General features: G+C 38.9%; 1 protein-coding gene across 5 annotated transcripts in view; it reads left to right on the forward strand.

Annotated features, from left to right (window-relative positions):
* The window catches only part of DYM (dymeclin), a 419,774-nt gene that overhangs the window by 76,754 nt on the left and 317,043 nt on the right, over positions 1-25,977 (forward strand). For all 5 annotated transcript variants that reach the window (XM_032422734.1, XM_032422732.1, XM_032422736.1 and 2 more), the window contains exons 7-8: positions 17,708-17,833; positions 19,238-19,380. In XM_032422734.1, coding sequence (XP_032278625.1) covers positions 17,708-17,833; positions 19,238-19,380 — 269 coding nt within the window. The remainder of the gene's footprint in view (positions 1-17,707; positions 17,834-19,237; positions 19,381-25,977) is intronic.

Genomic DNA, 25,977 nt, shown 5'->3' on the forward strand with positions numbered 1-25,977 from the left:
CTCAGCTCAGTGGTGGGGCTTCGGTTGGCCCCCAGCAGCAGAGCTATATTGTTTGATGGGCCCAATACTTAGGTTTGCTTGTGATGCTGTCTTATTATGAAGTAGAAGTTATTTTGAGAACTTTTAACTTGTCTTTTTACCTGTCTTTGGTGGTGTTTTTGTGAAAGCCGTCACTCTTATCTGTATATGGTGATGCTCTTGTCAACCATAGGTCCTACCACTTTCTCTAGGTCCCTGTGAGGTCTGCTTGGAGTGGGCCATTCTGCTGGCCCCAGGCCAGACATGCAGCCTCCTCCTCTGAGATCCATTTATGTGTTCTTATCAACCTGTGAACTCAACTGTTTAGTTCTCAGCCTGGCCCTCATTTGCAGATTTTTCAGTTATAATTTTATAAGAATGTTTATCTTTTTCTTTTTTTAAAAAAGATTATTTATTTATTTATTTATTTGGGGGAGAGTGAGAGAGAGAGAGAGAACACGAGAGGGAGAGAGAATCTCAAACAGACTCTGTGCTGAGCCTGACGTGGGGCCCGATCCCACGACCCTGAGATCATGACCTGAGCCGAAACCAAGAGTCGGATGTTCAACCGACTGAGCCACCCAGGTGCCCCAGAATGTTTACCTTTTTTTTTTTTTTTATAAAAGTTATATATTGATAAAACTGAGACATTCCTAATTGGTTGCTTTTACTGCCTTTTTCTAGGCGTGTCTATTTGTGCAGTGTGACTTTGTCTACCTCTCTAGTACAGGGGGTACTCATGTTACCTGCTGACCTCGTCCATCTCACTCCTGCTGCTTCAGCCACACAGGTTCATGCTAATTTGGAAGATACCAACCCACTTCTGTCCCCGTCACCAGGGCCTTTGCCCTCGCTTCTTCTTTCACCTTAGATATCTCCCCTCAGATATCTGAATGGCTCCTGTCCTGACTTTGTCACTTTCTTCTGCTCAGAGGAGGTCTGCTTCTTAGAAACAGCTGCTCTGACCACCCGAACATAGCAGCACCCTTGTCATTCTCTGCATCACGCTTTGTTTTTTGTCTTTACGATTACCACTGCTTTTCAGATTATCTGTTATTTCTCTTGCTTGTGTTTCTCAAATATCACTAGAAGGCAGCCTCTGTGAAAACAAGCACTGCTCTTGTGCCTGCATCTGTTTTGCTCACTGTCCTTAGTATTCAGGCTAGCCTGGCACATGGTAGACTCTCCACAAGTATTTGTTGAATGAGTAAGATAGTAGGGGCACAACCTGTTCAGTGTGCTTAAAGCATTTTGTTTGTTTGCCATCATCTAGTCTGTATGGAAACAAAGTATTGTGCTGAGGCACATTCCATTGCAAATGCAGTGGCTCAAAGCCCTTTGCAGTTGGTATATTGTAATATAAAAACTAGGTGTCTTATAGATAGTAGAAGCAGAAAGGGGCTATAGAAGCAGAAACACTGAGAACTAACATATATCTGAGGAAATATTTCCTCAAATATTTCCAAATAACAGTATTTGAGGAAATGGTAGATTAGTTATAAATGCTGAGTGGTCCGGGGCCATGTAGTTTAGGGACAGTCAGCTTTATAGCTCAGCAGTCCTCACGTTACCCCTTCACAATATAATAATCTCTCTTTTGTTAAGTTCATTCTGAAAAACGTGTATTGGGAACATGCCTTTGTCTCTAGTGTACTAGGCCCTGGACAAAGAAAGGTGTGACTTCTGAAGAGCTTAGAGACGGACAGAAACACAGAAAGATAGCCCAGGAGGAGAAACAGCTCCTAAGTGCTGAAGTCATTTGGAGCTGTAGTGATTAGTAGTGACCTGGTCAGCGAAGAGCCAGAGAGGGGCCTGCTCAGGACCTCTTGGGTGCAAATAATGTATCCGAAGAGTCACAAGTGCATTAGTTTGATCAGAGCAGAGGAGTTGTGGGAGATTAGGGATGGACAAGCTGTGTTGTTTGATGGGGCAGAGACTTGAATTTTAGAAGGGCTAACGGTTTATGTTTAGAGTTCTCTGTTTATTAAGATGTAAAAGAATATATTTTTAGAGCTATTTCTCTAAAATCCATTCTGGAAGTATTTGGGGAAGAATGGAACTGATTAAGAATCTTATTTATGAGATTTGCGTTGTCCATAGAGTTTCTGAAATGTAATAAAATGATAGGAAATGGATATTTATTATTTGACCCATAAACTAATGATATTGGCTTCAATGATATACTGTGAAAAATCTGAACATCGAAAACTTCTGTTGCTAACCGTGAGAAGGTGGTTCAAGAATGTGAAAAGCCGTGAACAGTTAATGGAGGAGAGTGAAAGAACTGAAGGGACCTGGGTTGGCAATGAAGGGCTTTAACTGTTGGGAAAATACCTTTCTATAGCCCTGCATGTTGATACCTAAACACTTCTCCAAATGCAGCCTCAGCAGAGCGGGCGGCTAAAGCAAGTCAGCATTTAAGTTCTAGGTGCTGTAAGGGAAATATCTAGTATAGCTTTCTGGTTGAATCAGTGAGGTATTTAAGTCATTACCAGCACTGAATTAAAGGTGGTAGCATTTCCATATGCCAAGATACTATTATATATTAAGTTCACAATAGCTTTTTAGGTTGAAAATTGATTTCTGGTGTGGCAAGGAGGGGGGAATCTCAGTTAAATTTTTTAAAAATATGCAAACCTTTACCGTGTTTATTGAAGTCTGACCAAAATATATACGGTACCACAAATAATGTTGATTTTATAAGTTATGTGCTCAGGTTGTTCATAATTGAGTAACTGATTATTGTTAAGAAGTGTAGAACATATTCTGTAGTAGGAAAAAAAACCTCTGTGGTTCTGAATCCAGAAGATAGGTCTTGAATCCTGGCTCTCCTACTAACCGGGAATGTCACTCCATGCCTCAGGTCTCATTTTACAACTGGGGGCAATAGGCCAGGAATCATTACTTGGAAGAGACATTGGAAGACGTGTAGTTTAGCTGTTCAGTATTTTATTTTATTTTTTTTATTTTTTTTATTTTTTTAAAGATTTTATTTATTTATTTGAGACAGAGAGAATGAGAGAGAGAGAGAGAGCACATGAGAGGGGTGAGGGTCATAGGGAGAAGCAGGCTCCCTGCCGAGCAGGGAGCCCGATGCGGGACTCGATCCAGGGACTCCAGGATCATGACCTGAGCCGAAGGCAGTCGCTTAACCAACTGAGCCACCCAGGCGCCCTAGCTGTTCAGTATTTTAGATAAGGAAATTGAAGTCCCTGAGTTTGGAGACCAACTCGTGTAGCTGTTGGAGGGACAGCCAGGCCAGACATCATGTCCTTTAATGCAGTAGAACGGCCGGCGGCCGAGAGGGAGCATCTCATCCTCTGTCTGGTGTTCTCACGGCCTCCTGTGTTGCTTATGATTGTGTTGGGGACCCAAGCAATGCACTTGAAGATGCTTTTGTAAATTGTCAAATGCTTTAGGATTATAAAAGTGTATTGTGTTACACATACTAAGTACTCAAAAACATTGAATATGTTTGCTTTCGGAGTTAATTTTCCCATTTTAAACTTCTCAGTAAAAAGGGGTAGCACTAGCTCCCTAACAAGTATAGTAGGCATAGGACACGGGGCTTGTGAGATTCAAAAGAACAAGGCTGAATCATCTGGGAACTGGAGGAAGTTTCTGTAGTGCCTGGCTGCTCAGGAGGACTGGTGCTAGCCCGGCATTAGGTGTGACAGAAAGATTAGCAGCAGCAAAAGCAGAGTCTGGGGTCCTGGCTGTCATGTTGCCTGTGTTTGCGTATTTCCTTGCAGGTTATGGGCCATTTAGAGCCAGATGAGCATTGGATTTTTTTTAAAGATTTTATTTATTTGACAGAGAGAGAGAGAGCACAAGCAGGGGGAGCGGCAGGCAGAGGGAGAAGCAGGCTTCCCGCAGAGCAGGGAGCCCGATGTGGGGCTCGATCCCAGGACCCTGGATCATGACCTGAGCCGAAGGCAGACGCTTAACGACTGAGCTGCCCAGGCACCTGAGCATTGGATTTTTAAAACTAGAATTCAGCTTTTCTTGATCCTAGCCCTTTGATTTTATATATGATGTCACTCAAGTGGAGAGAAGGGAAGTGCCTTTCCTAAGGTCAGTTTTCAGGATTCTCAGGTGGCCCTGCAAACACTGACTCTGCCTTCAAAGAATTTTTACTCTTACAAAACCAAGACTGGTACAGAATACATTTGTCACTTTCTTTTGCTGTTATTAATACATGGATGGCAAAGTATGAATGAAGTAAAGTACACTAATAATTGCAAACTTTAATTCTACCAGCAAAGAGTTAATTTTTTTCTTTTTAATTTTTTGTGTCACTTATAGGAGTTAATTCTTTACATAGTAAATTCTTTTCACATATAATCGATATTACATAATAGATATTTACTAGCCATTGATACGGATGCTGCAATTGTATTAAATGGTAATACATGTGTGCAGTTGGTTTTGGAAAAAAATCAAACACCAAGGGCTTATGATGAGAACAAATGTTCTTTGTCCTATCCCTTTTATCTCTTTCCTCCCCAGAAACAATCATTTTTGATTCTTAGCTGTTAGGGTGGTTTAGATAAATCTTTACCCTTATCATACTTTTGAATATATTTCTAAATAACACTATTTCTTTTTCTTAGTAGGCTTTATTTTTCAAAGCAGTTTTAGGTTCACAGCAAAATTGAGCAGAAAGTATGGGCAGTTCCCGTATAATTCCTGTTCCCACAGTTGTATAGCAACCCCCCCCCTCCTTCACCATCCTGCCCCAGGGTGATATGATGTTACAGTCGAGGAACCCACACTGACACATCATTATCATCCAAAGTCATGGTTTCCATTAGGGCTCACTCTTGGTGTGTTGTACATTGTATGGGTTTTAACAAATAGGTAATGACATGTATCCACCATTAGAGTATCATAAGACTAGTTTCATTGCCCTAAAAGCCCTCTGTGCTCTGCCTGTTTATCCCCTCCCCCGACCCCAGCTGCCACTGATCTTCTACTGTCTCCTTAGTTGTGCCTTTTCCAGATTGTCTGATAGTTGGAACCATACAGTTGTAGCCTTTGAGATTGGCTTTGTTTAGTTAGCAATATGCATTTAAGTTTCTTACATGTTCATGGCTTTATAGTTCATATCTTTCTAGCACTGAATAATATTTCATTGTTGGGATATACTACATATACATAAATTAACTTCATGCAGATGTAGATATAGCCATCATATAAATCTTAGAGTTGGTATGAAGTGGGTACATTTTAAAATTTGATAAAAATATGATGTTTGGTTTAAAAAAAACCTGTTCCCTAAGAGATCATTATTTTTTTCTTTCAAAATTGTATTTAAATTCAAGTTAGTTCACATATAGTGTAGTATTGGTTTCAAGGGTAGAATTTAGTGATTCATCAGTTGCATATAACACCCAGTGCTCATTACATCAAGTGCCCTCCTTAATGCCCATCACCCAATTATACCCATCCGCCGCCCACCAGCAACCCTCAGTTTGTTCCGTATATTTAAGAGTCTCTTATGGTTTGCCTCCCTCTCTGTCTTTATCTTATTTTATTTTTCCTTCCCTTTCCCTATGTTCATCTGTTTTGTTTCTTAAATTTCACAGATGAGTGAAATCATTTGGTTTTTGTCTTTCTCTGACTTATTTTGCTAAGCATATACCCTCTAGTTCTGTCCACATTGTTGCAAATAACAAGATTTCATTCTTTTTGATGGCCGACTAACATTCCATTGTATATATATACCACATCTTCTTTATCCATTCGTCTGTTGATGGGCATCTGGGCTCTTTCCATGTTTTGGCTGTTGTGGACATTGCTGCTATAAGTGCACGTGCCCCTTCGAATCACTATTTTTGTATCCTTTGGATAAATACCTAGTAGTGGAATTGCTAGGTTGTAGGGTAGCTCTATTTTCAACTTTTTGAGGAACCTCCATGCTGTTTTCCAGAGTGGCTGCACCAGTTTGCATTCTCACCAACCCTAAAGAGATTATACCAGTTATAGTCTCACTAAAATCATTTAACAGACCCTTGCCAATATTGTATAAAATTTTTTGTAAGTTAAAAATAGAAATAATAGTGTGATTCTTTTTTTTTTTTAAAGATTTTGTCAGCGCACACATGCGCACAAGCAGGGGGAACGGCAGGCAGAGCAGGCAGAGGGAGAAGCAGGCTCCCCGCTGAGCAAGGAGCCCGATGTGGGACTCGATCCCAGCACCCTGGGATCATGACCTGAGCTGAAGGCAGATGCTTAACCGACTGAGCCACCCAGGCGCCCCCATTGTGTCTTATATGTATTTTCTCATTACAGGTGAGATTGAACATCTCTTCGTATATTCAAAAACCATTTCTAACTTTTGATGAAGGTTTAGCAATCATTTTTAATTCCTGAGAGCTCTTTTTCTCTGATTGTTTCTTTTATGAATGCAACATTTTAACTTGGCATGACTGCACTATGGACACTCATATAACCATTTTGGTATATTTGCTTTATTATTATGTATTCATCTTTTTTTATATTATGTATCCCTCTTACCCATCTTAATTTTTCATTTTTAAGGTTATCTTTAAAAACTCATATTGTTTGTTGACCTTTATTTTATCTCAGGAAGATATGTGGCTCTATTTTATTGATGCATGTGATGCAGTGTTATATGTAGAGCACTAGTTCTTCGAGAAATCAGGAAAACGTGGAGTGGATATTTGAGTTTATTTGATCCACCCCCTTGATTTTTACATATAATGAAGTTGACAGGTAAGGTGGCTGATGAAGCTAATGAGTAACCTTTCTGAGACCAGAATCCAGAGTTTGTGACTCCTAACCTGCAGGCACTTTCTGTTCCACTGTTAAGACTTTTATAAATGAGAAGTATTCCCATGCCTTTGATTTTGTTATCTTTGAAAACTAGCCACCACCACCATTGACCGTATCTGTAATACACTCTGCCACTTTTTAGTCTTCCCTCATGTTTTACTTTCACACTCTGTGGTGGCATAACACTGATATTTCTAAATTTTGGTTTTAATCCTTTGAACTTGTCTGTTGTTTTTGTTAAACTTATGTTCCATTTACATACTGTCCGGTTTCTTACCCAATAGTAAGTCAGAAGAGGATGTTTGTTTCCTCCTTATTGGTTGACTTTGTCCTTAGCCAACACTAACACCCATTTCATGAAGGCTTTTGTCTTTATCCAAGTGTTCCATTCTGCCCTAGCAGAGCGGCACAAGGTCAAGGCGCCCGTCTTTTTTTTTCTTCACATGAAATTAATAACTTGCTCCAACAGTAGTTTGTTTTAGGACATTTCCAGCCCAGATGGTGGAAAGTTCTTGGGATAATATGGCAGCCAAAGCAACACTTTGGCTTTTTAAAGTTTACTTTGTTTTGGCGATTGTGTGATGAAAATCTTCTGAAGATCATACAAGGACATTAAAACAAGAAAGATCTGTTGGCTTAAAACATTTTTCATCTTTTAAAAACCACCACACTCAGCATGGTAGCATTTTGGTTTCTTTCAAGTACTGGCCTGTCTGGCTCTTTTCCCTGATTATTTGGCACTTAGGATAGGCCAATTAATACATTTTAAATTTTGTTTTCACAGAACTCTAAAATTGCCTTGAATTCCTTTATTTGAGCATTATAGAAAGTTACACAAGAAATGACATTAGAGATCATCTTGCCCAATGTACTTATTTAAAAATAGGAAAACTGAGACCCAGAGGGATTATTTGTTGAAATTAACAGAGTGAGTTTAATGGAGAGCTGAGAAGCAGATCCTAGGTCTCCTAATTTTGGATCAGTGACTTTTACAGCACACCACAATATGATTTAATTTTGTTTGCTCTTATTTCAGTATGTCATCAGATTTGAGTCAAGAAAAGTTTAATTTTAACATTTATGACAGTCTTCTATTTTTAGTTCTTGATTAATTTAATTTTAGAGCATATTGCTTAAATATCCAAACACATAAAAGTGTACATGAACAGTCTCCTGCCTACTCTGGTCCCCCATCTCCAGCTGTCCCATTTGCTTCCATAAGTAACCACTGTGCTTAGTCTCTTATGTATCCTTCCTGAGGATGTTCATGCAATGTAGATGCAGTTATGAACACAGATTCTTATTTCTCCCTGCATTCACACAAAAGCTGGGAAATCGTACGTACTGTTTTGAACTTTCCTCTTTGTCCATTCGACAGTCTATCCTGGCAGCTTTTGTACACAAGCATTTAAAGAGCTTTCTCATTTTTGTTATGAGAATAGTCAAATACCCCAAAGTTTACCCTTTCAGAGTATATCATTAGGTGGTTTTTATAGTATATTCACAAAAGTTGTGAAATTGTCATGACCATCGAATTTCAGAACTTCATCACCCCGCAGAGAAACCTTGTACCCATGAGCAGCCACTCCTCATTTCTCCCTCTGTCCGGCCCGTAGTAACCGCTAATGTGCTTTCTGTCTCTGTGGATTTGCCCTTTTGGGACATTTCCTACGAATGGAATCCTAGACTGTGTGGTTTTTTATGTCTGGCTGCTTTCACTTAGCACAATGAGTTTAAGGTTCACCCCTGTTGTAGCAAGTCCCAGGACTTCATTCCCTTTTATTACTGAGAAGTATGCCACTGTACGTATATACCACATTTTGTTTATCCGCTCATAAGTTGGTAAACATTTGGGTTGTTTCTGTTTTTTGGCCATTGTAAATAATGCTGCTCCGAGCATTCCTGTACGAGATTTTGGGTCGACTTACGTTTTCTGTTCCCCTGGGCATGTATCTAAGAGTAAAATTGCTAGTCATCTGGTAATTGTGTGTTTAACTTTCCTCGGCGGCTTCATCATTTTACATTCCCATTAGCCTTGTGTGTGAGCTCGATCTAATTTTCTACATCCCTTCTCATTCTTCTAAAAAAAATACAACATTATGACCTGTGGTAGGTCAGTATCAGATTATACGTAATCATTCCCTTCTTGTTGGACGTTAGAGTCGTTAACATTGTTTTGCTCATATCCTTTGCTCATTTTCATATTGGAGCCTCTGTTGTATCTGTTTCTAGGACCCATTTTGTATTTTAGTCCTTTGTGACATGAATTTAAAGTATATGTTTTTCTAAATTTGCCTTTTGACATATTTCCTTATAGTATGCTTTTGTTTTGCCATAATAAATTTTTAAACACTATTTTTAAGAATTTGAGTTTATCTGTCTTTTACAGTTTTTAGGCCTTCTGGATGGGCTTTTATGCTCATTGTTGACCTTTTTGGCCCTTTCTCTCACTACTTGCCTTCATGCACATTTCATTGAAGCCCCATTGGCTTCTTTGGTGTTCCTTAAATATGCTAAATATCCTTAAATAAAAATGTTCCCAGCTCAGAGCCTGTGACCGCATGTGCCGGTCCCTCTCCCTGGCAGACTCTTCCCCTTGCCTCCTTACTTCTTTGAAGTCTTTGCTCAAATGTCAACTTCGTGTTGAGTGTTATTGTTTAAAATTGTAACACACCTGTGATCGATTGTCAGTGGTCCCCCAAATTCATTCTCCTCCTCTTTATTAGAATTTAGCTGGGCAGAGGCTGTCCAGGTAAAGATGATGTTTCTCAAGCTCGTTTGTCAGCTAGATCTAGATGTGGGTGTACCAGAGGAAGTGACATATACAACTTTTGTGTTACTTAAAAAGAAGTGACTTGCCTTGGAGTGATTTTTCTCCCTTCTCTCTGATGGGAAATGATAACTGGAACAAACTTGGAAGTACATGCAAAGGGGGAAGAGCTTCCTTTCCAGCATGGCCTTTGTATGACTTTATTAAGTAGATCCTGCTTTATCTGATTGTTAAGTGGCAGAGAAATGAACTTTGCTCTGGTTTAAAACATAATTTTGGACTATTTTCATAGCAGTTTAGCATAACTATTCCTTACCCTTCCACCTTAACGAGGTACTCCTTATCCAACCTTCATGCATTGTTTTCTTCATAGCACTTATAACCTTTTAATTTATTACATAGCATATTTATTTGTCTGCCCCTCTAGAATATAAGCTCCAGGAGGCCTGGCATATGGTAAGTAAGTGCTCAGTGAATATTTGGAATGAATGGTTGGAAAGGCCTTCTATAAAGCATGTTATAAGAGAATCTTCCATCTTGTCCCATAGGGTTTTTTTTTTTCTTTGAGATTTAAACTTCTGATATATTTGGGATTTCTTTTAGTATAGGGTCTGAGGTATAGATTCAAGTTCTTTTTCTTACAGAAGGCTATACAGTTGTTCCAACAGTATGTGTGTATCTCACTATCTTTTAGTATCATATGGATGAAGTCCATTTTTAACTTGTTTAACAATTATTTACAAATAAGAAATGCCTGCTCGTCTCCGCAGTAGATTTCTTCTAAGAGAGATCGTTGTATTCTCCGTCATTATCAACCCTGAGTGACTGTAGTATATTTGAGCTGCTTTTTATTCTGTGCACACATAAAAAGATGCTAGATGCTCTTCTTTTTAGGCATTCTTTTTGTTTCTCTAAATCTTATATTTTTATGCATATTAAATGGTATGTTGATATATGGGATAGCTTGGTTTTTGGCTCATAGTTATAGGCTCTTTTGTGAATAAGAATCGCAAATGCTGTGTGCTATGCCACTAAGCTTTATATTGAGTAAAAAGTTTTTTTACTGAAATATGTATTTGCTTTTTATGGTTATTAAAAATTAGAGGTGCCTGTGAGTGTCTGTTTCTTATGCAGGAACAACATTTCTCGGTGTAAAATCTTTCAAATAGTGTTTAAATGCCTTTAATGACTAAATGCTTTTAATGAGACTGAATCTGTGACTGCGCACTCTGCCAGTATTTAAACGTTGAACTTACATCTTTGATGGGCAAATGTGATGGTTAATTTTGTGTGACAGCTTGACTGAGCTGAGGGGTGCCCAGAGGTCAAACATTATTTCATTATTTCGGGTGTGTCCATGAGTGTGTTTCTGGAAGCAATTAGCATCTGAATTGGTAGACTTTGTCAGAAAGATCATACTCACCAGTACTGGGATCATCCAGTCTGTTGAGGGCATGAATAGAACACAGAGGTGGAGGAAGGGTGAATTTGCTCTCCTGCTCGAGCTGAGACATCCATCTTCTGTCCTCGGACACTGGTGCTCCTGATTCTTGGGCCTTTAGACTTAGACCAGGGTTTTTCTGGTTCTCAGGCCTTTGGGTTTGGACGGGAACTATACCACTGGCTTTTCCACCCCCATCCCCCTTGCAGATAGCTTGTAATGGAACTTCTCAACTTCCGTTAATTGTGTGAGCCAATCCCTTACAGTACATCTCTTCATATATTGTGGATTCTGTTTCTCTGGAGAGCCCTAACACAGTAAGTGTGGCTAACTTATTGCTATGATCTGAATGTTTGTGTCCTCCCAAAATTCATATGTGGAAACCTAACCTCCAAGGTGATGGTATTTGGGTGGGGGGGATGGTTAGGTCATGAGGGCAAAGCCCTCATGAATGGGATTAGTACCCTTGTAAAATATACCCAGGAAAGTTCCCTTGCCCCTCTTCCACCATGTGATAACACAACAAAAAGATGCTCGCTGTCTGTGAACCAGAAAGCCAGCTCTCATCAGACACGAAATCTGCAGGTGCCTTGATCTTGGACTTTCTAGCCTTCAGACCTGTGAGAATAGATTTCTTTTGTTTATAAGCCACCCAGTCTCTGTTAGTTTGTTATTGCGGTCCACAAGCACTAAGACACTCATGTTAGATTGTTTTTCCCTAGTTGCAATCTCTGTTACTTTGATTGTTTACAGTGACATGAGAGAGAGGAATCATTAAGAAGACCCATGGTCAAAATGAGGTTAGATACTATCCTCAAACTATCACTATCTACTGGAAATTTCCCAGTAGAGATAATCAGTTTGGAGCAAATGTTTCTCCCATTCATTGTCTTCATACCCTTCCCGTTTAGAAAGTTTAAAGTAATAAAAACAGTCACCTATAATCTCATCTCTCCGGATTGCTTTTTTAATTTTTTGCCTGTTAACATCTGCGTGCATATTCATTCGTATGATACATAATGTTCCGCTGTCTTTGCTCAACGTTGTGTCATGAAGCAAATATTTCAATAAAGTATGTTTCAAAAGTAGATGGGATAACATGTTTTGTGAGGCTAGCTTAACCCTGATATTAAAACCTCACAATTACGTAAAAAGAAAATTTTATGTAATTAAGTATAGGAGAAAAATCTTTTAAAAATAATTAGTAAGTTGGGGTGCCTGGGTGGTTCAGTTGGTTAAGTGTCCAACTCTTGGTTTTAGCTCAGGTCATGATCTCAGGGTCATGAGATCGAGCCCGTCAGGCTCCATGCTCAGCGCAGAGTCTGCTTGAGATTCTCTGCCTGTCCCTCTCCCTCTGTCCCTCCTCCGGCTCATGCTAGCACTCTCTCAAATAAATAAATAAATAAATAAATAAATAAATAAATAAAATCTTTAAAAAATAATTAGTAAGTTGTATCCAGCAATTTATGAAAAGGATAGTACATCATAACCAAGTGTGGTTTACCTGAAGAATGTGATATGGTTAACACTTAAAATTCAATCAACATAATATGCTATATTGACAGAATAAATTAGAAAAGCCATATGAGTGTTGTCTCAGTAAGTGTGGAAAAAGCGTTTGACCAAATTCAGCATCCATTCATGAAAAAAGAAAGTGTTCTTGATTTAGGTTGATATCACTGTCTCTGAGTTCTAAATCTAGAAACCTGTCTTTTTTGATTAGTCTTAGTCTTTTTTGCCTACTTTAAGCATCCAGTCTGTCACTGAGTGCAATTAGTTTTATTTTGTTCCATGTCATTCAAGTGTGATTGCTCTTTTCCATTCCTGTTGTCACTGTTTTCATTGAGGTCCTCATAATGTTTCAGTGAAACAGTTTATTGCATATGCTTTGTTTCTTGAATTAGTTAAAGCATTTCCTACTTCAGTACATCATCCAACTTCTGATGCCCCCCCCCCCCTTCATCCCACTGTCCCTGATTTTGGACACATCAGGCATAGGATTGAGTCAGTCACATACTTCACTTCAAGGGTCATTACTTCAAGGGTCATTATCATGACTGGTTCATGTGAGGCCCATCCCTCCCAGCATTTGGTGTTAATCCATTCACTTATTCCCATTTATCCCCATTCCTTACTTCTCTTCTTTCCCATCAACAGCCATTTTAAGTGTGTCTAATACATTATATATATATATATATGCCATATATATATATGCGCAACTAAATGTTCTATGTACATGCATTTTTTTTAAGTAGGCTTCATGCCCAGTTTGTTAGGATCAGGAGGTAGAGCTGGCATGGTGCCTCTGACTCTTGAGGTTGTAGTTGAGCTTATTGCTGAGGCTGTGGTCTCATCTGAAGCCTCAGCTAGGAAGGGGAGGACCTGCTTTCTAGATTTCTCACTTGCTGTTGTCAGGATTCAGTTACTCTAGGGAAACTGGACTTCAGTTCTTTAGCTGTTGATTGGAGGCCTCCTTTAGTTCTTTGTCAGGTGGACTTCTCCATATGTCAGCTCACATCTGGCTTCCTTCAGAGAAAGCAAAAAAAAGAAAAAAAAGAAAGGAAAGGCAAGAGAGGGTGCCCAACACAAGCCATAGTCATTTTGTAAATTTACCTCCACCTGGTAGTGTGGCATCCTCTCACTTTTATTGTGTTTATCAGAGGTGAGTTACTAGGTTCAGCCTGCACTCAAGGGGAGGCAGTACACAAGGGCATATGAATAGCAGGAAGCAGGAATTATTGAGAGTCATTTTAGAGTTTGCCTACCACAGTTCTCAAACAGTTTCTGTGAGTTTTTCTTTGGCATATATACATATATTGGGTCATAGGTTGCTCTCTAAAGATGACTGCTCTGGTTAATATTCCCATCAGCAGTACGTGAGGGTTTATATATCACCATATGCCTGCCAATACTTTATATTTTCCAGGGCAGAAAGGGATATCACAGTGTTTTAAACTGTTAATATACTTTGCTCTTTTTTCCTAGTGGAGTTCTTGTTTTTTTTTTCTTGGCCATTTGCAGGAGTTGTTTGTAAAGTTCTCGATGAGTTTCTTGTTCTTCATCTGCCTGTTACCTTTGTCCAAGGTTTCATTTGTTGAGCAATAATCCTTAATTTTTATGTAATTAAGTGCATTTTTTGACTTTATGGTTTGTGCTCTCAGGCTTTTATTTAAGAAGTCATTTCATGTGCTTATGTTCCAAACTTAGCATCGTATGTTTTCTTGTGTTAACTTTAGCTGTACCATTCACATCCAGGTCTTTAACCCATCTGTAGTGGGGCTTTGAGTATGTTGTTAGATAGGGACCCATCACTACTTTCTTTGTAAAAGGAGCCAGTTGTTCCTAGCACCATCCTCTGTACAGTCTCTCTGTCATTGATTCGTGGACCCATCTTTGTTGTATGTTATTTACGTCTGCACCACAGGTGTGAGCCATAGGTTTGGTTCTTGGGTGGGTTTCATTCATTTGCCTGTTTTTTGTGTGTGTGTGTGCAAATACCATGCTGTTTTTATTGCTATAGCTGCATAGCATGGCTTGATACCTGGTAGTGAAAGTCCCTCTCTTCACTCTTTATCTTCAAGGTTGACTTGGCCATGTTTACTCTTCCATAAAAAGTTTAGAGTCACTTTAGGACATTCCTGAAAAAGTTCCTGACTTGACTTTAGGATTAATTTGTGTAGAATTACTATTTTCATGGTATTAAGTCATTCCATTCAGATCATCCTATGTGTCCTTTGTTTTACTGCTGATAAATGGATGCTGGTCAGAAAAATGAATAAAAGATATCCTCTCAATCAGCAGCATCGTGGGTCCTTCATGAAATTCCCTTTATGTTTGCAATGAGTATTCTTTTGTATTATGATCAGGCATTACATGACCTCAACACATTTCTTCCTTTTTTGCTATTCCAAATTACATATGCTTTGTATGCTATGCTGATGAGTCTATTCAGGAAGACCCAGTCAGTCAGTTACAATAAAAATCAGAGCATTAAAAGATCCCTGTGTCTTGGGGCGCCTGGGTGACTTAGTCAGTTGAGTGTCCTACTCTTGATTTCAGCTCAGGTTATGATCTCAAGGTTGTGAGATTGAGCCCCATGTGGGGCTCCACACTGGGCGTGGAGACTGCTTAAGATTCTCTCTGTCTCTCTCAAAAAAATAAAAAAGTTACAAAAAAGAAAAAATCCCTCTGTCTGTGTCCATTTATTCATTGAGTGTCTGTTATGTACTAGAGTTGGGAATATAAATAACTAAAAAATGAAAGGATCCCTAGCTAGAAAAGAGACTCATCTTCGGACACCTGGGTGGCTCCGTTGGTTAAGCGTCCAACTCTTGTTTTTGGCTCAGGTCATGATTTCAGCTCAGATCATGATCTCATGGGTCATAACTTGGAGCTCCACTTGCACGTGTGCACATGCTCTCTCTCAAATAAATAAATCTTAAAAAAAAACAAAACTCGTCTGCATGTAACTGCTTGCCAGTCATGCTTTAGGGCTTAACTTAATGTCACTTTTTCAGAAGAGCTTTACAACCAGAATCCCCTAAATCCTTTCATGGTGTTACTTGCTGTTTTTCTTTATGACCCTTTTTGGTGTAATTATTTCTTGAGTTCTCTTTTCTTTACTAAACTGTAAGCTCCATAAAGGCGGGAGCCTTATCACTTTGTTGATGGATATGTCTCTAATATGGGGCATAATGCCTGTCTAGATATAGTAAGAATAAGTTCTTTGTAAATATTTGTTGAATGACCTACAAAGTGGAATACAGTGTAATAAACAATTTGATAGAACTTTTATCCATAGACCTATGGAAGCATACAAGGGGGATCACTTAGTTCTGTTTAGGAATTTTGGTGAATGGATTTGTAGCTTGACACGAAAATGTCCTGTTGAGTCACTATTCTTATGTGCTGTCAGCTTTCCCTACCTCCCAACGTGAAACCCTCTACCCTTCACTCCTGTATAGCTTTACAGAATTTGGATTTGGGACATAGAATAAGATGTTAAATTATAAATTATAAACCACTGCAGTTGATTCTTTATTATTGTTGCAGTAACTGAATATATGATCAAATGTCCTGGAGGTGGTCACCTATCTAGATAGGCTCTACCCTGTAGCAAGATATTTTGTTCTTCAGGATTTGGCTTTAAGCCCTGACCCAGCTAAATGTCTAGCCAGTTGACCATAGAGTATGGGCTATATGAGTAAATGATAGCTGTGATGCAAAATCTTTCAGGTGCTGGCAGTCATCATCATTATTATGAAGAATTAATGAATCATAACATGATATGTCATGCTTGTCTTTCATTCAGTTCAAGGAGTAAGAACAAATATAAGAATTGTGTTTTATGTGGTTAATATTTACAACACTAATTATGGAAATTTCAGGAGAGAGAATTGTTCTATGATACTTTTGAAAGTGAGATTTCTGAGTAGAACTGGGATTTATTCATTACATAACAACATCAGTTGCATGGACCTCTTGTGTTTTGTATATTTTATTTTTAAAAGAGATTTCTATCGGGCACCTGGGTGGCTCAGTCGGTTGGGTGGCTGCCTTTGGCTCAGGTCATGATCCCAAGGTCCTGGAATCGAGCCCCACATTGGGCACCCTGCTCGGCAGAGAGCCTGCTTCTCCTTCTCCCTCTGCCTGCTGCTCCCCCTGCTTGTGCTCTCTCTCGGTCAAATAAATAAATAAAATCTTTCAAAAAAATTCCTTAAAAAAAAAAATAAAAGAGATTTCTATCAGCAATAAGTCCTTAAAATATCTGGTAGAATTTAAGCTTGCCCAGTTCTAGAATCAAGACATGTTTAATTTGCTTAATGAGTCTCATTTAAGTAGGTGTTAAGTGTTTTTTTTGGGGGGGAGCTTTCCATGAGTATTTCAGTTGTGTCAAATATTTTAATATTCTTTTGGAGCTGTTACTCTTTTTGCTGTGTTGTTGAGATTTCCACTTTCCTGATCTGTTACTTTTCCCCATGATGATCATGTTAAACTTTTGCAATAACTGAAGATTTCTTGAGGCATTTATTCCTGTTTGTGCTTCCTGCTCAGCCAAAACTTTGTTTCCTTTTTATTTGATCTAAGATTTATTTCTAAAGGGGGGCTGATGATCTTGGGAGAAACTTGCTTAATAAAACAGGTATAATGTGTTCACTGTCCGTATTTTGCTGAACATGCAGAGTTGGCCTTGAGGCAGCAGACACTAGAGGTAGAGGTTGTTAGGATATGCCATTGTTCTCATTGTAAAGTGATTATCACCACGAAAAGGCATTGTTTTCTTCCCTGCACTGGGATTTCTCTTCAGTTTGGCAATCTACATATTTGGTTCTGCATTATAAATAAACAGAGATGAACATAGAGCTTTAGGGTGGATATTCCAAGCCGAACACTGCTGGTAACTGTTTCCATTATACATTAAGAGACTTGTCATTCAGCAGGAGATGGGAACTGGAAAATAAGAAAGTCATGGAATGCCTAACCCAAGTACAAAAGCTAATGGCTGGGAAAGGGCTTCATATTTTTGCTTGACTTAATTTTTATGTTAAACATATTAGTATTTTTTTTATAACCCAGAAACATGTTGAATATTTAGGTTGAGTTTTTAAATGTATAATTTAGAAAAGAGCAATCCTAATTTCCAAGGGGATCATTATTCTGTTTGTTTCCTATTTCTCCAGAGATATTACATATGAAATCTCAGTAGAAGCTGTATCAACAATGGTGGTTTTCCTTTCTTGCCAACTCTTCCACAAGGAAGTTTTGCGACAGAGTATCAGTCACAAGTATTTGATGCGAGGTCGATGGTATGTTCCTATTTTACATTTTTCTACTTCTTATTGTATAAATCTATATTTCTGGTCTTGTCCTCTAACCTCACTGTTGTCCCAGCTGTCCAGCCAGACATTTCCTTCTGTGATTCTGTCCGCACTCCAAACCCAACACGTAAGGAACCAGATTCTGCTTTCCGATTTAAACTGTCCATCCTCCCTGCCCCTTTCATCTCCACGGCTTTTCACCTTCTCTGGTGGTTTCTTTGTAGAAGTGAAACTTTGAAGTCGTCTTTCTTCTTTTTCTGCAGCATTCTCTATGTCTAAGCACTCATCTTGGCATGCTTGTCCACTGAAATTATTTTCAGTCTTCCCCTTTTCACAGGTCCCTTCGAAACTACCACATCTCCACCCAGTCACCCTGTGTTTGGACCAGTCCAGCAGCCTCTTAGCTGACTGCTCCTACTTTCATTTAGTCATAGATATTTAGTGTGTGTTAACCATGTGCCAGGCATGCGTTAGGATGGGGGGCTCCACTCTTCAGTAGCAGCTTACAAGCTCCCAGTGGGGGGCTGGGAGTAGATAAAACACACACACACACACACACACACACACACACACACACGTATCTTCTATTGGCACATTCTTCACAGAACTTGAGAATGTAAAACAATTACAAATAAAGTAGCTTTGATTAAAGTTCTCAGGGAGTGGGAGGAGCTTTGTCTTTTTCACATCCTTCTTGTTGCCTTGGTTATCTATGTGGCACCTTCTTGCTCCCTGGATTGTACCTGTGATACAGTCACAGAATCCTGTAAGGCTGTTTGGAACATATTTGAAAATCACTGGCAATAGAGAAAGAGCCTGAGCTTTGGCTCAGGAGTCTATTACAGAGTTTTCTCTAGATTGCAGGAATTGGTTTATCACTTTAATTTGTGGACCATATCCCTTTTCACTTGTGTTCTCTTCTCCTTTTATTCCATTACTTGAAAGAATAGATATATATAATATTTTGTATGCATGCATAAATTGAATAATTTCATGCTTAAAATGTATAGTGTTTTATATTGTTGCTTTTTAATTCTTGCTTTTCCCTACTGATTCTGTGTTACTACCTCCCTTCAAGTACCAGGTACTGAATAATACACTGAATTTATAATATGTCATCTGTTATACAGATTACCAGTAAGGTAACTGGCACTCAGGAGTTGAAGTTATTTGACCAACAACTATGGCATAGAAACAGGAAAGCCAGAATTAAGCCTCAAGTCTGATCTCAGAGCCCACAGTCTTCACTGTTATGTGACAGTGCTACATTTCTTTGAATTGTGCTAATCACTTTTTTATTAAAAGATTATATAGATGATATTTATCATTATACAAAATCAGGGGACTCCCATAACTATGAGTTTGATTTTCTTCTTTTTTCTTTTTGTGTAGTCTTCCGTACACCAGCAAACTTGTGAAAACCTTATTGTATAACTTTATCAGACAAGAAAAGCCGCCCCCTCCAGGAGCACAGGTACTCCCACAGCAGTCGGAGGGGGGAGGACTGCTCTATGGACTTGCGTCAGGAGTAGCAAGTAAGTCTAATCAGATTTTGTCAGTTCTTGGATGCAGATAGAATTTGTCTAATTAGTCATAAGAAATTCTGTCCACTTGGCCACCACTGTTGGCTCTGTGGAGCTGGCTAAATGTGAGATACTGGAAGTAATTTAAAATATTTTTTCCATTTAGTGCTGTGATTGATGCAGTGAAATGTATGCAAATAATTGTTTACCTGTAAGACACCATTTTTCAAGAATAGTGTTTGTAAATACGCATATCGCATGAATTTTAGCTGTACACAATAAATGCGGTTAAGCTCTTGGAAACTTTTTACTGCTTGTGCTTTGAGGAAATCATGCTATTTTAGAGGCTTTATTGGTTAGGATCTTACATGACTAATTAGGTGTAGTTTTCTTGTTATACGTTTCATTTGCTCAGCAACAAATTAGCACATTTTGAAGAGTTTTTTATTAAATTCTGAAGCACAAATGTGGGTTTTATCAGATTGGAAGCAGATTGCATTCACTGCAGAAAATCCTTTCCCAGCTGACAGTAAAGCCTCGTTTCTGCTTCACGGTGTTGGACATGAAGACACGAGGAGTGGCAAAGGTTAGCCCTGGCTCTCCCTGGTGTTAGTGTGGCGGACCCGCGTCACGCGAAGTCCTAGAAACTGAACTTTTGCTTTCTTCTGAAGGAGAAACAAAAAGCAGCCTGGTACTTTGGCAGTTGTAGGGTCTGCACGGGCGCTCTTACTAAGCTAGCAGTACGCGCCGTACTACGTAGTGCACAGGTGGGCTATTTGAAGGAATGCTACCCGGAGCCGAGTTCCACAGTGAAATTATGGCTGTGGCGTGCTCGCCACACTCAGGGAGGAACATCAGTATGATGGGAAAATGTAGTCCGGTCCTGTTTGATAATGGACCGGGTAGTGTGTCTCGGGACCGTCTTTGGGTTAAGAGACCTCTGTTGACTTTTGGAATTGATCTGTGGGCCAGGCTTTCTAGATTTGCCTTCCCCTGATTTCTTTTAATATGATGGGTTGAATACGTTTGTGGTCCCTCATTGCTCTGTCTTCGGTGCTGAGCAGGCTCCCCAGAATGCCAGGCCTGCAGAGGTTCGTGCTCTGATTTGCCCTTGTTTCAGATGAGGAGGCTGTGTCCCAGGCTTGTGCATCCGCGGCCTGTGAAGGCAGCACAGCCGTGGCTGCTTGCGTCCCATGGGAAGGCTTCATTAAGCCATCAGTGTTTTCTTTTTCGATCATTAAACTGGAAAAAGGATATAAAGCTAAGTATTTCCCAGTATTTCAAGATGGTTGAAGATTTTTTCTTAAGGATTTTTATTTATTTGAGAGAGCGAGAGTGCATGAGCAGCGGGGAGCGGCAGAGGCAGAGGGAGAAGCAGACTCCCCGCAGAGCAAGGAGCCCGATGGGGGACTCGATCCCAGGACCCTGGGATCATGACCTGGGCCGAAGGCAGACACTTAACCGACTGTGCCGCCCAGACGCCCCTGGTTGAAGATTTGTGGGAGGAGATAGTATAAGTTCATTAACTGCTTTCTTCCAAACAATGGCAATACTTTGCACTTTTTTTTTTTAAAGGACAAACATAGATTCATGCATTGTGTTTAGTTTTTCTTGGAGTTATGTGTCATCAGAAGAATGTCCAGTATGGTAATGTGGTATCATCAGTACCAGGTGCCAAAGAACTTTTAAACTTCAGATCTGTCCCACCTAGTTAGCAGTGTATCAGAACCAAGTCCCTTAATTTTCCTAGCTTCCAGTTTTTTTGTCTATTGAATGAGGTCAGGATTGCTAAGATTATTTCCATATAATTTCCAATGATTTTATGGCTTTTTCCTTTACCATTAAAAAATTTAATATTCAGGGTCTGGGGGAGGTGGTGGTGAAAAAGATTTAATATTAGTTAAGGACATGAAAATGGACTTACGGGGGCATCTTGGTGGCTCAGTCAGTTAAGTATCCGACCATGACCAGGTCATGGTCTCGGGGTCCTGGGATCGAGTCCTGCGTGTCTCGCTCTGTGCTCAGTGGGAAGTCTGACTGTCCTCCTTCTGCCACTTCCCTGCCTTGTGCTCTCTCGTTCTCTTCAATAAATAAATAAAAATCTTAAAAAATAAAAATAAATAAAATGGACTTAAGATTTTTAGTGAACTATAGTCACAAGACATTTTATATAGCTTCTTACATCTTCATAAAACTATTCATATAAATGTATAAATCATGATAAGAGTGATTTTTCATTATTTTACAGTATGCGACTCAAACAGCAAAAGAATGTTCTCTTCTAAAGCACAGCTATGTATTATTGGGGGGGGAGGAAAAATGGTCATGTAATTTTGAATTAAGTCACATTCTGTGAAAGTCCATCAGGTTGACAAGGAAATTTAACTTCAGTTGTGTGATCACTTTTGAAGATCTCTTGGTTGGTAGTTAAGGAATTTTCTTACTTTAATATTGGCTTGAGAAGAAATATGATTTGGAAGCTCCTACTGAAAAAAAAAATGCCAAAGCCAAATGTAAATTATAAACTCTTTTGGATTATATTTATTTTCATTGGGATTGTGTTTTTTCTGGCAACTCAGTAGAAAGCATTTCTTTTCATAGCAGTATATGTATGGTATGTGTTGCTTGAATAATTTCCTTTGAAACAGAGTGCCTTATTTTGGAAACTTTTCTAGTTTTGGATAGTGAAGTTTCATTGGCACTGGCAGAGGAAGAAAAGGTTCCTCGTGCGAGGTGAGTAGTGAACCACACATCTGGACCCTCCCAGGAGTTAGGCAAGGCCTTCTTCAGTTTATTCTCACTTTTTCAGATATATTTCTGGTTGAATATTCTACTGTTTGTTGCCCAGACTCTAGTAAGAACTCTGTTACTCTTTACATGCCTGACACTCTCCCCCTTTCATGTCTTTCCTTGGATTATCTCTTTCACTTAGAATCCTATTTCCTCCTCTCTGACTTTTTTCTGCCGGTCCATCCATTAAGGGCCATCTCAAGTACCACCTTCTCCATGAAGACTTCCTTTTCTCTCCTAGCCAGGTGTGCTCTTTCCCTGTGGCATACTTAACTTGGCTTTGCGTTATGATTACTGTGTACAAACCTCATTCTCCATACCTGGCCTCTACATACAATACAATGAAAACTAACATGTGGATAACACTTGAGAGTTTATAGAGCACTTTTCATGTATTTCACTTGGTTCTTGTAGCAACCTTGTCAAATATGTGGTTTTACCTTTCTATAATACGACTGATGAAGAGATGTTCCTAGTTATGATTTTTCTAAGATCACCTAGGAAAGATGTGATGTTGGTTTGCACTTGAGCTCAGTTCCTTTGACTCTTCACCTTTGTTTTCTGGTCCTCTCTCATCATAACCTGAGTCCTGAGTGTGTCAGCTGGTGCTTGACTTAATGTGAGCATGTTCACTGCTGTCTCCAGCAGAGCACCTTACATCTGGTCTGTCAGTAAATACTTGCTCTATGTACTGAAATAGCAAACACTAATAACTTGTCTACACTCCAGATAGAGTGAACTCGGTTTATAATAACACATCTATCATTTATTGAATGCCTTCTGTTTTCTAGTCACTTTAGTAGCGAACTTAATACATGATTTCACCTGCTCTTTATTTTTATTTTTTAACATTTTATTGTGGCAAATTTCAAAGATGGATAAAAGTAGAGAGAGTGGTAGAATGACCACCTATCCATAACCCATCTTTAAGAATTCTCAACATTTTGCTATTTTTTCCCTTATTTATCTGTCTCCTCTTAAAAAACAAAAACAAAAACAAAAAAACTTTATTTGGAATTAAGTTCATACGTATATGAAAGTTCCAGAAATAAAAGTATTGCAAGAAATTATATACCTTTTCCAGGTTGATTTATTGTTACCATTTTATCCTGTTAGTTTTGTGTCTGTATCCCTTTCCTCTCCTCTTTCATTCTACACACACACACACACACACACACACAATTTTTTTTTAACCATTTGAGGGTAAGTTACATGCATCATGGCCCTTTATCTCTAAATACTTGAATGTGTATTTCCTGAAAGGGGACATCTCTTACACAACCACAGCACACTTATCAACTTCAGTAAATTTAATATTCAACTACCCTTAGAAACAGTTGTTTATTTCTTTGTCAGCAAAAATAAAGAAATGGAGATTTCCTCTGCATTTGAAAATCTACTTTTTTAATACAGTACCATTTGTGTTGCACCAAAATTGAATTTTTACAATGAGGTGTTCTTGTAACTAGGCTGCTGTCAGTTTATCTATCCGAGACTAGCTGTTACACCAGGCAGCACATCCCCTGCCCCTTTCTGTTTATTACTGGTCCCGCAGTATGTGGTGAGTGCTTGCATGATGTTTGAATAGAAAGTATTAAATGAATGAGGAATTATTAATATATTTTAATGACCCCTAGAAAGTTTTTTTTTTTTTACAGTTAATGAGAATAATGAAAATTACTTGTATGGATTTTGTTCTTTTTAAAAAAAATTGTTTTCACATGCGTCAAGTGTGGTTTACGTCTTTCACTGGAGGTGGTTAGGATCAATTATACATTAATATCTTACTTTACCTGGGAGAACCTGTAATACATACCAACAAGCCTCTTCATAATTTTGCAGTACAAGAAAAAGTGGTTTCCTCCCTCTTTATAGCTTTTAAGTTTAGATATATTTCTCTAAAATGCTGGCCAAATGGAAAAAGAACCAATCGATACGTCACTTTACTGTTTAGGAAAGAGTGCTACAGTTTTAATTCATGTGGTATTTTGTAATGAATTGTAGAATTCCAAGATTAGGAGAAATGAGGATAAAGGTCATGTAGTGGCTTCCAAACATTAGCGATCCACTCGGCATACTTTTAAAAAAAATGCACATGCGTGTGCTTACACCTTGGAATTTCTGAGTCATTACACCTGTGCTTGGGCTGGGTCATATACATTTTCAGTAAACATTCTAGAAGATTCTGATATAGCTGGTCGATTTCAGCACCACTCACTTGGTCCAGGTCCCTCTCCAGTGCTTGGATCTGTTTTGCTGTGGGCCCATCATTGCAGATAGTTGAGCCAGTACTGTTACCCACTGAGCAACATCTTGTGAGGCAACTCTGATGGTTTCAGCTGACCGTCTCCTCTTGTATTATCTTGATTTTTCTTTTTGTTGCTCTCTTCATTGTTTTCTGTTGCTGTATGAGTTTATCCAGTTTCTCCTGAAGTCTGACCGTTACTACAGTAGTCCAGCACGGAATGGATCAGAGCCCTAAACTCCCTGATTCTGGACACTGCATTTTAAAAAATTAATCTAGACTGAAATCTCACTCTTTTGGCAGATAATATTCAGTTATTAATGAATTTTTGTTAGCTTTCATCATCTCATCTTTTTTATACCTGCAGTTTTATGTCCTGTCTTCCCCCTTCAGTTTTATACATACAACGTTCAGTGTATGTCAAATATGGTTTTGTTAGGTATGGTGTCATCCATAATTTCAGCCAAAGATAAGATGTGCCCTTATTTTCAGCCCTGGATCATCATTAAACAGAGGTTTGGGACTTCCTCCTTTATACAGGATTATGTCCTTGTCACCACATTGAGACCGGATGGACGCGTTGTGATTCCTTTGTGGAAAGCAGGCTGTTTCTGTAAAATAACAAAGAAAATTAAGGTATCGAGGGGTTTTGTGACTTTTCTACAGAGACTAGATTTCATTTCCTAGAATCTCAGAGAGGATTAGCTCGGTGAGGGAAGTAGCCGGTTTTTCCCAGGTGGCAGATGTTAGAGTTCATGAGGATTCCCACAGTTTCCCCTGACTTGTAGGACTTACCCCCAAGGATCTTCATGAGCTCGTAGCCCCCCAGTGGCAGGAGGTGCTGGCCAGGCCTCTTGCAAGTTCACACCAGGGCCCTTGGATTACACCACAGGCACCTCTCCACGGACTTCTCTCGCATTCCTGGAAGTCCTTGTGGATAAGGGGAGATTTCCACAGCTTGATATTGAGACTCAGATGATTTGGGATGGAGTCCCAGCTTAGTATGGATCCTAGACAAATTCTTTAACTCTCATTATCCTACTTTATAAAGCTGATAAACAAGACTATTTTCTACCAGGTTATTGTGAAGAATAAATGAGATTTTGTATATAAAATCACTTCTAAAACTATACACCGTCTATCCTCATGTAAATAACTTTTTCTTTAACCTGCATTGAAGCTCTGCTGCTTCTTGTTAAAATCAAAATAACTTAAAAGAAAATAAATTTAATTAGATGAAGTGAGTGATCAGAAAATCTCTGATAAACTTATCTAAAATAGTTTAAAAATTTACGGGAATATCTTTTTGGTCTGTTCAGACTTTAAAATTTATGTAAAAAATGTTTTGAAACACCAGCGATGTTTTTGCTCTTTCTCCAACTGGCTTTTCATTTTATGTGGTGCAAACTTTGGCCAGTGCCAGTCAGAAAGGAAAATTTGATTGTTAAATAGATACTGCCCACAAGGGATTTCTCCTTGCTTCCTAAATGAACTTGCCTTGACAACAATTGCTGTTTTTTATTCACTAATTTAACTGAAAGAATTATATTTTCTTTTTGATAGTTTGTTTATGA

Source organism: Phoca vitulina, unplaced genomic scaffold, assembly GCF_004348235.1.
Source record: "Phoca vitulina isolate PV1807 unplaced genomic scaffold, GSC_HSeal_1.0 scaffold27, whole genome shotgun sequence".
In the NCBI taxonomy this organism is placed as follows: domain Eukaryota; kingdom Metazoa; phylum Chordata; class Mammalia; order Carnivora; family Phocidae; genus Phoca; species Phoca vitulina.